The 15,454-nt window shown below is 36.5% G+C and overlaps 2 protein-coding genes across 8 annotated transcripts in view; one reads left to right on the forward strand and one right to left on the reverse strand.

Moving 5' to 3' along the window:
- The window catches only part of LOC135751858 (uncharacterized), a 16,046-nt gene extending 9,782 nt beyond the window's left edge, over positions 1-6,264 (forward strand). For 5 of the 7 annotated variants that reach the window (XM_065270139.2, XM_073811648.1, XM_065261375.2 and 2 more), the window contains exons 4-7: positions 204-338; positions 2,616-2,756; positions 2,949-3,071; positions 5,389-6,264. In XM_065270139.2, the coding sequence (XP_065126211.2) occupies positions 204-338; positions 2,616-2,756; positions 2,949-3,071; positions 5,389-5,504 (515 nt within the window). In that variant the 3' untranslated portion in view covers positions 5,505-6,264. The remainder of the gene's footprint in view (positions 1-203; positions 339-2,615; positions 2,757-2,948; positions 3,072-5,388) is intronic. The other 2 variants (XM_065270141.2, XM_065270140.2) reach the window with 2 other exon arrangements.
- On the reverse strand, positions 5,823-14,302 carry LOC135743585 (uncharacterized). Its single transcript, XM_065261368.2, has 9 exons — positions 14,128-14,302; positions 13,696-13,764; positions 13,264-13,333; positions 12,347-12,454; positions 12,015-12,230; positions 8,093-8,206; positions 7,977-8,008; positions 7,742-7,892; positions 5,823-7,648 (listed from the first exon to the last, which is right to left on the reverse strand). The coding sequence occupies exons 2-9, from the start codon at positions 13,762-13,764 to the stop codon at positions 7,401-7,403; spliced, it is 1,008 nt and encodes a 335-aa protein (XP_065117440.1). The 5' UTR covers positions 14,128-14,302; the 3' UTR covers positions 5,823-7,400.
- Positions 14,303-15,454: the final 1,152 nt, after the last annotated feature.

Genomic DNA, 15,454 nt, shown 5'->3' on the forward strand with positions numbered 1-15,454 from the left:
AAGGGGTTGGGTTATTGTTGGTTGGATGACATTTGGCCAGCCTCTTAAAATGACATGTTTCTTGTACGATGACGACTTGTTCTCTGAACACATGAAACGGCGTACGTTGTGCCACGTCAGCAGTTCACCTGTCATACCAACATCCTCAGTGTTATTTTGCCACAGAGTTCCAGTAACATACCTGTGTCTGTGTGTGTTTACAGGACAGTTTATGGAGGAAAGATGCATACCAGGATCGCCAAATACTGTGTGTGACACGTGCAACGATGGCTACTTCACAGACGACTACAATATAATGTACCACCGGTGCTCACAGTGCACAAAGTGCACCAAAGAACGTACGTCCACTCCTGTTTTCCTTTCTATGATATTTTGAATGGTGTATTAGGGTCTGATCCTGCCAGGTCAATACATTCTTGAATTTGAATTGAATCTTTAGTTTAAATGAATCAGTTTGTTAGTATGAAAAATCATAAACTAGAACTGCCAAGCATAACCGTAAAACAAGACAGGGGCTTCCCCTTTATCATACTTTGGTGGGTTTCTAGTACAAAGGTGGGTGGGGGTCTGATAAACGTCTGATTCGATGCATGACAAACATGTAGCGAGAAGATGTTGAAGAGATAAACACGGAAAAAGCTCAAGAGCGATGGAGTGTGCTTTTAAGACAGAATCGGAAATAACTGCCCACTTAAGATGTTTTGGTAGACAGACCACCCGCTAAATAGATTTAATTAAAGTGTAAGAGAGAAATGAAGAATTATATAACAACAACAACTTAAAAACTGTATATTAAAACCATCAGAAGTTTCCTAGCCACTCTGTTCACATGCTTAAATGTTTGAACCTCTTTGATGGTTAACCAGAGAGGCCAATATGTGTTAACTATTAGTGACAGTCAATTCGTCATACTATACAGGATTTAGCAATTCGAGAAATTATGAATGTTATTCTCTAAAACATGCTAATTTAAAGCTTTAGTATTGTTAAGTTAAAGGAGTCATAGCTTGAAAATGTGACTTTTTCCATGTTTAAATAGGCTTTATGCCAGCTGCACTACTTCCTGAACTTCAGCCAGCTCCTTGTTTCCTGTCTGCCATTATTGGACAAACTGATTGATCCAGGTGTGTCTGATTATTGTTGTTGTGACTACTGAGGTCAGGCACACCTGGATTAATCAGTTTGTCCATTAATGGCAGACAGGAAACAAGGAGCTGGCTGAAGTTCAGGAAGTAGTGCAGCTGGGCATAAAGCCTATTGGGTCCCCAGTGCTTCTATCAACCTAGAAAATGTGAAAAAAATCAACCCAATAAATTTGTTTGGTTAAGCCATTCTCTACAAGCATCTGAACAATTAGGGCGTTCAGATTTCGCCTGTTTTGTGAGGTAGGTAGCAAGGCCAATTACAATAATATCGCCCCTTAACCACGGCACTGCCATTTAGTACAGAGGGAAAGAGGGAGAGAAAAAAATATTGACAGAACAATTGAGTTTCAATTACAACAAATCACCATCATTGAGATCAGTGTTTGCATTTCATCCGCTGATTTGCATTTTAAAGGACACACCCAAAAACGGCACACTTTTGCTGTTATCTGTAGGGTATTATGAGCTAAAACTTCATGTACGCACTATGGGGACACCAAATATTTATTTAACATCTTAAAAAAAATCTCATAATATGACCCCTTTAAGTATATTTTGTATGTCCCCTATATCTGACATGCCAAGTTTATTGATCTCTGATAACAGGCTTATGATTTGAATCATGTGTTATATGAGACATGTGCAGAGAGCAGTGGGTCCCCCCCTGGGACCCGAGCTGTGAAACAACTAGTCAGGTCAGGACTAGTCAACTTGGATAGTCAACTGTTTCTTCAGTCATCAAACACTCAGAACATGCCAATCTAACCCAACATCAAAATCCTCTACTTCCACACAAAAAAAATTAGTATGTGAGAAATACATTGATAGTTGACTGCTTTCACAGTTTTTTTCAGTATGCACTGGATGGATTTTTTATCCCATGACTTGTAAATGCTGGAAACTATTTGTATGTAAGGGATATATTAACCAAGACATGTATTCATTATGGTAAAATTGTACTTGTGTAACAACATCTAAGTACATTTCTTTCATGGTTGTTGTTGTTTTTTTATATCATTAAGTCAAGTGAACGAATAGTCACATGACAATAATGAAACACTGGGGCTGTAGTACAGCATGTCCAGAATCTACCTACACATACCACTCAGAATGTACTATTAAGTGATCAAAAAGGATGTACTTAATTTGGTTCAGTACACAATGTCCCAATGCTGGAAACGTCTTGATAAACACTTAAAAATGACAGGCAGGGAGGTTGGATAAGGGTTTGAACTAAAGTTGAGTAGCCCTGCTATACAGTATACAGTAGTGACATATAGTATTTAGAGGAAAAGGCATGATGTGAGAGTTTAAATAAATTACATTGTGAGTAAGCATAAAAAAATAACCTGTGTATAAGTTTGTTGTATTTTGAAACTTTGAGGCCATGGTGAAATGACTGTACTTGGGTATATGATCGCGTATAAACACGCAAACACATAACAACTCTTGACTGTTGCGATTTTACAGATATGAAGTATGAGAAAAACTGCACGCTGACACGTGATGCTGTGTGCACGTGCGTTGATGGTTACAAATGCAATGGCAGCCGATGTGAGACATGTGTTGAGGTCAATACCCCAAGTACTGATGCTAATCAAGCAACCACAGGTGAGCGGTCCAGTCCTGACCTCTTCTGTCAATCTCCTACAATATGCGCTGTTGAAAAACTCTAGTATACTGTACAGCTTAACTATCACAAACACACGCACACACGCAGTGTGTTCTCTATTGACCAGTGTACCGTTTCTCTTTCTTCCTTTCTCTCCACCCGTTTGCTCCCTTTCTGTCAACCTCTTCCAGACAATGTGTGGATCTCGGTGAGTCTGTGTTTTGCGTGTGTGTGTGTGTGCGTTCTGTTCACCTGTTTCCTTCTCATCAGCAGACATGCATGGCCATGTAAACGGATTATGTCCACATCAACCGGTCAGTAGCACTTAATCTGTCAATCACTAATAAAACATTACAACACCTGATATGTAGACATATAGAGATGTAGTATACAGTATTAAGATTATTCTTTAAGATTAAGATAATTATTTAAGACAGGAAACCACCCCTAAAATAATAATTATCATTCAGATTAATTATGAGATTAAGATTATACTTTTGGATTAAAATTATTCTTAAAGATGAATCGTATTCCTTAGGATTATACTTTAACATTATTCTTCAATATTAAGATAATTATTTAAGATTATACTTTAAGATTAAAATAATCTTTAAGATTAGTAATGAAGTTATTCCTTAAGATTATTCTTTAAGATTAAGATTAGGAATGAGATTATTCCTTAAGATTATTCTTAAAGATAAAGATTATCCTTCAAGATTAAGATTATCCTTCAAGATTAATATTAGTCTTTAAAATTAAGATTAGTCTTTAAGATTAAGATTAGGAATGAGATTATTCCTTAAGATTATCCTTCAAGATTATCCTTCAAGATTAATATTAGACTTTAAGATTAAGATTTTTCTTTAAGATTAAGATTCTTTTTCAAGATTAAGATTATCCTTCAAGATTAAGATTATCCTTCAAGATTAAGATTAGTCTTTAAGATTAAGATTTTTCTTTAAGATTAAGATTATTCTTCAAGATTAATATTATCCTTCAAGATTAATATTAGTCTTTAAGATTAAGATTAGGTATGAGATTATTCCTTAAGATTATTCTTTAAGATTAAGATTTTTCTTTAAGATTAAGATTATTCTTCAAGATTAATATTATCCTTCAAGATTAATATTAGTCTTTAAGATTAAGATTAGGTATGAGATTATTCCTTAAGATTATTCTTAAAGATTAAGATTTTTCTTTAAGATTAAGATTATCCTTCAAGATTAAGATTAGTCTTTAAGATTAAGATTATCCTTCAATATTAAGATTAATATTAGTCTTTAAGATTAAGATTAGGAATGAGATTATTCTTTAAGATTATTCTTAAAGATTAGGATTATCCTTCAAGATTAAGATTAGTCTTTAAGATTAAGATTTTTCTTTAAGATTAAGAATATTCTTCAAGATTAATATTATCCTTCAAGATTAATATTAGTCTTTAAGATTAAGATTAGGTATGAGATTATTCCTTAAGATTATTCTTAAAGATTAAGATATTTCTTTAAGATTAAGATTATCCTTCAAGATTAAGATTAGTCTTTAAGATTAAGATTATCCTTCAATATGAAGATTAATATTAGTCTTTAAGATTAAGATTTTTCTTTAAGATTAAGATTATTTTTCAAGATTAATATTATCCTTCAAGATTAATATTAGTCGTTAAGATTAAGATTATGAGATTATTCCTTAAGATTATTCTTCAAGATTAAGATTTTTCTTTAAGATTAAGATTATCCTTCAAGATTAAGATTAGTCTTTAAGATTAAGATTATCCTTCAATATTAAGATTAATATTAGTCTTTAAGATTAAGATTAGGAATGAGATTATTATTTAAGATTATTCTTTTAGAATAGGATTATCCTTCAAGATTAAGATTAGTTTTTAAGATTAATATTAGTCTTTAAGATTAAGATTAGTCTTTTAGATGGAGATTTTTCTTTAAGATTAAGATTAGTCTTTAAGATTATCCTTCAAGATTAAGATTATCCTTTAAGATAAAGATTATCCTTCAAGATTAATATTAGTCTTTAAGATTAAGATTATCCTTCAAGATTAAGATACATCTTTAAGATTAAGATTAGTCTTTAAGATTAAGAAATTATTTGGTTGAGATTATACTTTAGGATTAAGATTGTTCTTTTTTCTTAAGATTGTACTTTAGGATTAAGATTATTCTTATTTCTTAAGATTATACTTTAGGATTATTTTTTAAGATTAAGATATTATTGAAGATGATGATAACGATTCTACTTTAAGAGTATTCTTTAAGATTAAAAAATATTTTTAATTAGATTCTTAATACTGTTTATACCCTACATTGCATTCATTTTGTTTATTCACTCTTAAAAATAAAGGTTCTGGAAAGTGTTCTTCTGATTCTTCAAATAATGTTTCCTCAAAGAACCATTATCTTTTTATAGTGTATAGAACAATTTTCCACTACAAATGACCTTTTGCGAAACCTTCTGTGGAAGGTTCTTTATAGAACCACACCGCCAGACATAGAGCATTTTTAGGAACCTTTAATTTTAGGAGTGCTAATACCAGACAATAAACTATTATATGACATGATAATGTAATGCATAGTTGAAATATATCATTTAACATTGTCCATCTTACTGGGTCACCAGGTCACTGGTTCCCCCAAAAGAGCAACTCCGGATCCAGTGAGTGCACAGAGGAAGAGGAAGTACCGATGCCAGTGCAGGAGGTGTGTGGAAAGACTGAAAAACTGGAGGAAGCCTGAGAAGGACGACGGTAGAAGACCATTGGTGCGTGTGTGGCTCGAGTATTTAGACTAACACAAACCTGCTGCTGTCACACACTCAAGAGAAGAGTCTGTAGTCAGGCGGCCCGTCTGAAGGTTCTGTGAGAATGACTGTCTGTCTATGGAGACCATCCTGAGAAATAAAGACAGCGAGAGATACACACTTCCCCACTGCACACAAAGACACTGAATATACAACACACAACTCTTTGCAAATATTGTGTACATTTTCTGGTTGTGCTCTTGTATTATAAATGGGTATATGATGCATGATGTGTTCATGTTTTTATCAATATAAGAATTTTGATTATCTGTTTAATGTATGAATGTTTAAGGAGAACTGTATAGCCCGGCCTTTCTTTAAGTTTTTAAGATACTTTTGCCTTCAAGTAGTTCAATGTACAATGAGTGAAAGAAGAATTTTTGAGAGGAAAATGTTAAAATAGTTCATGTAGTGTGTCAACAAATATATAAGGTCAGAAAAGCTGCATGCATAACCATTATATAAGAACATGAAACACCACAGCAAATTTTCCAAGTATTACACTGTACTGTATATCAACAACCCACTTATAAAAAAAATTGTATTGAATTTTATTATTTCCTGCGATTCATATTAAAGTACTCAGGGAGAAATCATGGAAAAATAATTTTATTGATGCTATTGCACTTTACAATCAATATCATGTATAAAAATGTGTATTTCTGCAATAATAAAACATATTTACATAACAAAACAGCTTTGTGTGTTCGTGCGCTGATTATTGAGTTAGTTGAGTTGTTAAAAGGATGAAACGGCGTTGACATTTCCAGACCACCATCGAAATGTCAGGACTTTTGGTGGCATTATCCAACGTCTGCCACATAAAAACCAAAGAGGAAGAACGCTGACGTAACCGAGCAGGTACTGAACACTGAGAAACTATTAAAACACTGTCTAGAGCAAAACACTGTCAGTATTTGGTAATAACACTTGATAATATCAGTTCAAATAAATACAAACTTTATATTAAATAATAATGGCAAATGTCACAACTCCAGGGGACTCATTTATAAAATGCTACATAGAAAACGTCCTGAATTTGACCTTTCGATAATTTCTCAAAAGGCACGCACATGTGATTCATAAAACGAATGTACGCATAGAAAACGCGCTTACGCCTCACTTTCAGACGTGAGATTTATAAATCACATATGAGCTTGAAATTGTCTGCAACACTTTACTATTAAATCTGTGCATACGCACGCTTTATAAACGAGGTCCCAGATCCCAGTTAGTCATTCCCATTAGACTGTCAAACAAACAGAGGCACATTTCAGTTATTATAACCTTAAAGGCGGGGTGCTTGATCTCTGAAAGCCAGTGTTGACATTTGAAATCACCTAAACAAACACGCCCCTACCCCAATAGAACCTGGACCTTCTTTTGATAGACCCGCCCCACACATACGCAACCCAGACATGCCCCTTACAAAGTGCTTTTCAAAAATCATGCACCCCGCCTTTAATAGCAAAAGTTTAAATAAATATCTTTGAGTGTTTTGGGGCTGCTCTTTAACAAAGATAAAGCTTTGGCCCCGAGATCTTCTAACCACCATTCATAAGAGAGACCAGCAGTGACCTGGAGAGCCTTTACAGCTCTTTATGCAGTCAGCATTAGCACCACATCAGCCAATCTGATGGTTCGAAATCATGACAAAGCATAAAAAGTCAGCATAAACTGTCAAGCTTATACATAAAACTTTCTGTTAGTCAAACACCCAGGTCTTCCAACGGTGCAGCCTCATGCCTCTTGGACGACATCCCCTGCCAGGGTTAGAGTTTTAATACTTGGTCAAATAGTACCGGATGAGTACAGAGATTTCTGATAATCCTTTACAGACCCTCTTCTTTAGATATATGGCACTCCTTTCCTTGTTCTTGTGATGGGAAGAAGATAAAATCGTTCTCATAGCTTTTTTCCTCTTGAGATAGATGTATGGGGGGAGACTGAGGATGGGGCACATTGATGCTACTTATAGATTCCTCTTGAAGTTCATTAGCTTTTTTATCTCCTCCGTCATATCCAAATTGATTGAGCAAACTAACAAAAACTGTCTGGGGACCATAGATGTGCAGTGGGCCTATCAGAGGAAGAGAAGATAATATTATTAAATCAGAAGTCTGCATATGTAAAATTTATGTTCTTGTTTAAAAAAAAAATCAACTCCTTGTACCTAAATTGCCAGAAGGCGGCACCGCCTGCGGCGAGTCGGTTGGCTGATGGAAAGAGCAGCCTGATTGTTGATTGGTGGGTATACTGTCATGTGACGGCATCTCTCGCTGATCACCTGCCTGGCTGTTTGGAGGTGTGGACTCACTGTCCATCTTGAAGGTTTAGAGACAATTATTAAATTAGATAAAATACAAAGTATATTAAAATATTTATCCAGATTTGCACACGTTGCTTACCTCTAGATTGCCCAATGAGCATTGCCGGACAACTAATGAGGTAGAAATAGCAAGAGGTAAGACAATTGCCAATTCAATCAAGGTTTCAATCTGAACTTTGTAGGCGTGTAACTTACATTGCTTAAAGCATTCTTTCTCTTTCTTTTTGCAGAACCGAAAGAAGATGATAAGGACCATGATGGACAACATAATTAAAAAGAATCCAATAAAAATCCAAATAAAATTTCCATCTGAAAAAGATGAGGTATAGATGAGGGACACAAAAAACTTTTACTTCCTGTGAGTGCAAATAAAGAAACAAACAAATAAATATATAAATAAATATAAAGATATCCTAAAACTATTATATGTACAGTACTGTGCAAAAGTCTTAGGCCACCATTCCACAATTAGATTTGTTTTCTTGCAATGTTATAGTGATCATATATAATTGTTTCTCAGTCTATTTAATATAATACATCCAGAAAATACAGGAAATGTGTATATATAGTATTAATAACTGTATAAAAATGTAAACTGATGACTCAAGTTTTAAGTGTAAACTCCCCTAACACTTGAGCAATAGCAGGAAACTGCAGGATCTCTTAAACCGAAATACAACCCCAAATCAGAAAAAGTTGGGACACTGTAGAAATTGTGAGTAAAAAGGAATGGAATTATTTTCAAATCTCATAAACGTATATTTTATTTACAATAGAATATAGATAACATATCAAATGTAGAAAGTGATACATTTTGAAATGTCATGCCAAATATTGGCTCATTTTGGATTTCATGAGAGCTACACATTCCAAAAAAAGTTGGGACAGGTAGCAATAAGAGGCCGGAAAAGTTAAATGTACATATAAGGAACAGCTGGAGGAGGACCAATGTTTAGGAATAGGAATTTTGAATGTTGAAGAATGTCCCATTCTTGTCTAAAACAGGCTTCGTTTAGGTCTTAGGTCTTCTTTGTCGCATCTTCCTCTTTAGGATGCATTTTAATGTTTTCTGTGGGTGAAAGATCTGGACTGGCGGCTGGCCATTTCAATACTTCTTCTTCTACGCAGTCTTGACATTGTAATTGATGCAGTATGTGGTCTGGCATTGTCATGTTGGAAAATGCAAGGTCTTCCTTGAAAGAGACGACATCTGAAGGGGAGCATATGTTGCTCTTAAACTTGGATAAACCTTCAGCATTGATGGTCCCTTTCCAGATGTGTAAGCTGCCCATGCCACACGCACTCATGCAACCCCAAACCATCAGAGATGCGGGCTTCTGAAATGAGCGCTAATAACAACTTGGGTTGTCATTGTCCTCTTTAGTCCAGATGAAATGGCATCCCAGTTTTCCAAAAAGAACTTCAAATTTTAATTCGTTGGACCACAGAACAGTTTTCCACCTTGCCAAAGTCATTTTAAATTAGCCTTGGCCCAGAGAAAACGCCTGCCCTTCTGTGTCATGTTTAGATATGGCTTCTTTTTTAACCCATAGAGTTTTAGCTGGCAACGGCGAATGGCACGATGGATTGTGTTCACCAACAATGTTTTCTGGAAGTATTCGAGAGCCCATGTTGTGATTTCCATTACAGTAGCATTCCTGTATGTGATGCAGTGCCGTCTAAGAGCCCGAAAATCAAGGGCATCAAGTATGGTTTTCCAGCCTTGACCCTTACGCCCAGAGATTGTTCCAGATTCTCTGAATCTTTGGATGATATTATGCACTGTAGGTGATGATAACTTCAAACTCTCAAATTTTTCTCTGGGAAACTCAGAAAACTATTTTTCGCCGCAGCATTGGGGGAATTGGTGATTCTCTGCCCATCTTGACCTCTGAGAGACACTGCCACTCTGACAGGCTTTTTTTATACCCAATCATGTTGCCAATTGACCTAATAAGTAACAAATTCGTCCTTAAGCTGTTCCTTATATGTACATTTACAATTTCTGGCCTCTTATTGATACCTGTCCCAACTTTTTTTGGAATGTGTAGCTCTCATGAAATCCAAAATGAGCCAATATTTGGCATGACATTTCAAAATGTCTCACTTTCAACATTTGATATGTTATTTATATTCTATTGTAAATAAAATATAAGTTTATGAGATTAGTAAATTATTCCATTCCTTTTTTACTCATAATTTCTTCAGTGTGCCAACTTTTTCTGATTTGGGGTTGTAGAATTAAATCCTAATTTCTCATTTTAAAGAAATGAGTCTTTTTACTTCATTCTGGTCAAAAACGCTCAAGCTGTGTTTAGTGCCAAGAGATGTCACACTAAACACTGATGATGCCTAAAGAAGACATTTAGTCCTGCAAATGTTTAGTTTTTTTTTTACATATTCCCTGTATTTTCTGTTTGTATCTTAATAAAATAAATTGAAAAATAAATATGGATGGACATTAAAACTTCTAAAACAACAAGTCTGGTGGTGGTGGTGGCGGCTTAATGCTGCGTTTACACCAAATGCGAATAGATTGTTTGGCGCGAATGATTTCAATGTTAAGTCAATGTAAAGACGTGTTTACGTGCGTCTGGAGGTCTCGCGATGCGAATGCGTGTTTTAGCGCAGCAAATCCACCTCATTCGCACGTCTAGTTTGCGCGAATGACACAAATTGAGCACTGCCACGGGAAACGCACAAGTTGAAAATTCTGAACTTAGGCGGAAAATCGCGCCATGTTAACCAATCAGGAGCTTGCTTTAGTAGTGACGTAATTACAGGAAGCAAGCGGAGTCATAGAAGCCCCTCCCATGATGCAAATTTCCATGAATGTTTTCAATGACTAGAATTTCACACGCTGCTTTCACCCACAAATAAAGTGAGTAAACTCAAAATGTTTAAGCGTCAAACTACACGCGAATAACAGGTTTTGCTGCCTCTACAGCGTCTGGTGTAAATGCACAGTAATGGTGCATTCTAGCCTGGATGCCAGCCGATCTTAGCCCCGCCCACAACATTTTGAGGACAGGAAGATCAGTCTGGGGTTTCTCCGTTGAGGAGCTACTATGCGAGACCCAAAGCTAGTCGACCAATCAAATTGTCAGGGCGGCCTTTATACGATGATGAAGAGATGATCAACAGTAACATAATCAACCATGTCACCAAAGAGCGCGTGTGTTGAATCTATTTATATATCGAAATGGCTGCCGCTGTAGAATTCAGATGTGTGGATTCTGACATTAAAGTCTGTTCTAAAAGATATCGACAGAGCATTGATTTTAAAAGAGGAACAGAGAAACGCGGTCAAGGCATTTGTTGAACGGAAAGATGTTTTTGCTGTCCTTCCTTCAGGATTCACGCTATTCGCACATAGTTGGACGCTTGAACATTTGAGTTCACTCAAACGTGAAAGCCGCGCATGAATTCTAGTCATTCGAGACATTCACACAGAAATTTGCATCATGGGAGGGGCTTCCACGACTCCGCTGAGACTCCGCCACTATGCTGGCTTTCTGTAATCCCGTCACTACTTCAGCAAGGTCCTGATTGCTTAACGCGGCATGGAATTCTGCCGAAGTTCAGATTTTTTCAGCTTGTGCGTTTCCTCAATTCGCGCGGAACGCGCCCTTCGCGCCACGCTTACAGTATGTACCACGCCGCAGGATGCCTAATCGCGTCTTTGCATTGACTTAACATGTAAATCACTCGCACTTGTCGCATCTACCGCGTCTGGTGTGAACCCTGCATAATTGGTAGAGGGGGCAAAAACGGGGACGCTTGAACATTTGAGTTCATTCGCGCGTGAAAGCTGCGCATGAAATTCTAGTCATTCGAGACATTCATGCAGAAATTTGCATCATGGGTGGGGCTTCTGCAACTTCGCTAAAACTCTGCATCTCCGCTCGCTTCCTGTAATCACGTCACTACTACAGCAAGGTCCAGATTGGTTAACGCAGCATGGAAATCCGCCGAAGTTCAGATTTTTCAACTCGGATGCGGGTCTTTGCATTGACTTAACATGTAAATCACTCGCGCTTGCCGCATCTACCATGGCTGGTGTAAACGCAGCATGAGACTTTTGCACAGTGAGCCTACTGTTTATATATATACTTACCCTTCCAGTTGATTTGCGGGGAATCAGTGGATAAAATGGAGGCAGCAGGGGAGTAAGTAGATATATAAGGCAGGCTTGGGGTGGGTGTTGTGATCGGATGACATCTTCGACAGCCTTGTGTGTACGGATCTCGCTCTGTACAGCTGAAACCATCCCGACAGCGACACTCCACATCAGATGTTCTTGTGCACTCTTTCACCACCTCCAAATTATAGGCTAACACAGACAGACAAATGTTATTTCAAAACGAAGCAGCTTATTGCAATACTTCCTGTTTCTATTCTCAGTTCATCTCGTCTATGTACTGTGATGGATATAAATAACATTCACACCAGGTTTGCAGCTCTGGAAGCAGCGGTAACACTCATCTTCTCTGTTAAAGTGACTGGTGTAAAAACCAGGTTTACACGGAGAGCACTTGCAGTCTGATAGGTGAAATCCTGAAAGTGAATGGACAAGAAAACAGAGATGAGAAAGAGGAAGTGGAACAAATAAGATGGAAAAAATAAAACTATGGAGCAAAGTCAAGACAAATAAAGTGGAAGTAAAAAGAAAGTTTGTTGCACAAAAATACATTCCTAATTTAAAAGCGAATAAAGATCAAAATGTTTAATGTATTTCCAAATCTGTATATTTTTTATTGCATAAAACACGCATTAAGCATTCATCCATCGAATGGTGACCATTACTGTCTGTGAAAAGCGTGACAAGTAAAAAAAAATCTGCTGATCAGTTCTCTTTGTGCTCCAAGTACGTAAGTCAAGGGTTTAGAATGAGGAAAAGCTGCCCCAATGTTAATTTAGGTGTGCACTATTCCTTTAAAGGTATAATAACTAAACTTGCATTGGACTGTGCACAGACACGATTTTTTGCGTGTACCAGAACTTAAAAACGGATGTGGGTGCTTGAACACACACAGTATGTGCACAGTGTAATAGTTGCTGACTGAGGTCTCGCAAAAAAAGACTAGATGAAAAACAGGACGTTACAACGAAGCTCGATGCAGTGGTATTATAATGAAGGAAGTGGTTTGCGCTTCTTTGTCAAAATGTAGCGTTTCCCATCACGAGATGCAGCGAAGGAGAGGAAAAGGATGAAGAACAAATTAAAAGGTAATAAATAACCATCGATTTCTTCGCTGGTTTCCTGTTCAGACCCACATGCGTAATACCCAGAATCATTTGCCAGAAATGGGTGCACCACACAAACAGGGAAAATTCGGAGAAAGTGCCGATAAGCGCGCTTATACCTGGTTCGCACATAATTGAAGATGAACAGTCTCTCTTCACGATGGCCCGGGGAAATCTTTCTTTATTGTGCTGCTCAGATTCAAGATAAACAGTGTTGAGTTATTTTGCTGTGAGAATATAAAACACACTTATATGTGCAACAATACATTCAAACACTCTTAAAAAAAAAAGTTACAAATCTTGTCACTGGGGCGATACCTTTTTAAAAAGTGCACTTTTGTACCTTAGAGGTACTGTATTTATACCAAAATAGTGCATATTAGGACCTTTTTAAAGGCACTGTCCCAGTGACAACATTTGTACATAATACTATAGTTTATAAAAAAAAATAAAGTGCACAAAATATAAAGATACATAGTGGATTAAACTTCAGAGATGTTAAGCACACACATCTTACAAGTCCATGTTAAGTGAATTTTGCAGAAATTTACCTTAGAGAGGCCATACATCAGATGACCTGTCGGCATCATCGTGACAATAAATAACACAGTCACAAGCATCTGTAAGTAAAAAAAACGCATCTGTCAAATATCTATCAGCTTGCAGCAGACATAATCTGTTTGTAAACAGTAAAGAAACTACTGTAGTACTTAAACTACGGTGGTTCAGCACAAATTCACACGCACCTACAAACCCACACATGCCCATATGCAATTGAAGCATTTGTGCTACGAAATATTTTCCCCTAAAACGTGCAAGTGGCCCAATAAAAACACGAATCGGTAACATTTGATAGTTATTCTTTCATTATTATTTCAACAGTTTGTAAAATAATGCAGCAATAAAAAAAACACAAACATAAAACTACACTAACTCGAATACAAACATAACAACAAATGTACAATTTGTGAAAAAGTCAATACCTCGCAATCAGCAGAATCCCAAAATGCTTACAAAACTCGATTTCTGTCTCTTCAGTCCGTTTGTGTTTTGTTGTACTCTTGTCATCTCATTGTTTCCTCACCTTCTTCCTGTCACTCTCCTCCCTCTTTCACACCCTGCCCTTTACCTGCTTACTGTTTTGGAAAGAGAGAGAGAGAGAGAGAGAGAGAAAGAAAGAAAGAGAGAGACAGAGAGAAGAGAGAGAGAAGAGCGAGAGAAGGGGGGGTAACAGATAGGCAACAGCTCCACTAAACATCTCGCAAAGTATTTGGGTTTCATTACTGATTTGATTCTCTCTCTAAAGATACATCCAGAAAGTGGGTCTATTTAAAATTAGATTCATTATACCCCATAAAAATATACACATACATGCAAACACCTACATGCACGTAGCTACACAAATAAAATATGCAGGGACTTACGTCCAGCAAACATCTTCAAGCGGTACTTCATTTCCAATCAAACATATGAAGTTAAAAGACAAAACGTTACATTTAACAATTTTAGCCAACACTGCATCCACACACGACAGCCTTATAATGGTTTTATCTACAATATCTTCACATTATGCATTATGGTCTTTTCCCTATATTGCCTTATCAAGAGACTGGCAGAAAAACAGATGGGGAGGGAAAATGTGAGCTATACATTGAAAAAGAAAACATGAATCAAACGCTATGACACAAAAACTCCACGGCTTAAAGTGTTTGTTCAGCAGTAACCTTTATTTTGACATTTTTAAAGCTCCAGACTTTCTGCATACTTGCAATAAAGCGAGCAGTTTCTGTTCTGCTTTGGGTTACATACTTATATATACACATATATAGTCCTGTTACTCTTTTCAGAGGAACTCTATATCAAGCCACACATGTGCCGTTGTTAAGTTCTGGGTCTGTTTGTCCTATTTGATATACTGGGTTGTCTTATCTGTTTAAAGACAAAAAGCTCAGTAAGAATGAACCGCTGAAAGCTTTAGAGGAGTTTGGGATTAAACCTTGACAATTGATACTTGCACCCCTTTACAGGAGGTCAAAACAAAAAGTTTGGGGAGGTCTTAAAAATACATGGTATGCTTTAACTGCATTTTCAAGAGACATTTTAAGAAACATTGAAATAATGCTATCGATGTTCCTAGTTAGTTTGCACTTTTAAAATAAATAAATGCCTAAGGAAGGAACCGTCTATCATGAACGCATTAAGTTACACTTTTAAAAATAAAAGTGCTTATCGTTCAAAGTGATGCCATAGAAAAACTATTTCTGGTTCCCCAAATAACCGTTCAGTCATTTCCTTTTACACATACATTTT

The sequence above is a fragment of the Paramisgurnus dabryanus genome, chromosome 13 (assembly GCF_030506205.2).
Source record: "Paramisgurnus dabryanus chromosome 13, PD_genome_1.1, whole genome shotgun sequence".
NCBI lineage: Eukaryota > Metazoa > Chordata > Actinopteri > Cypriniformes > Cobitidae > Paramisgurnus > Paramisgurnus dabryanus.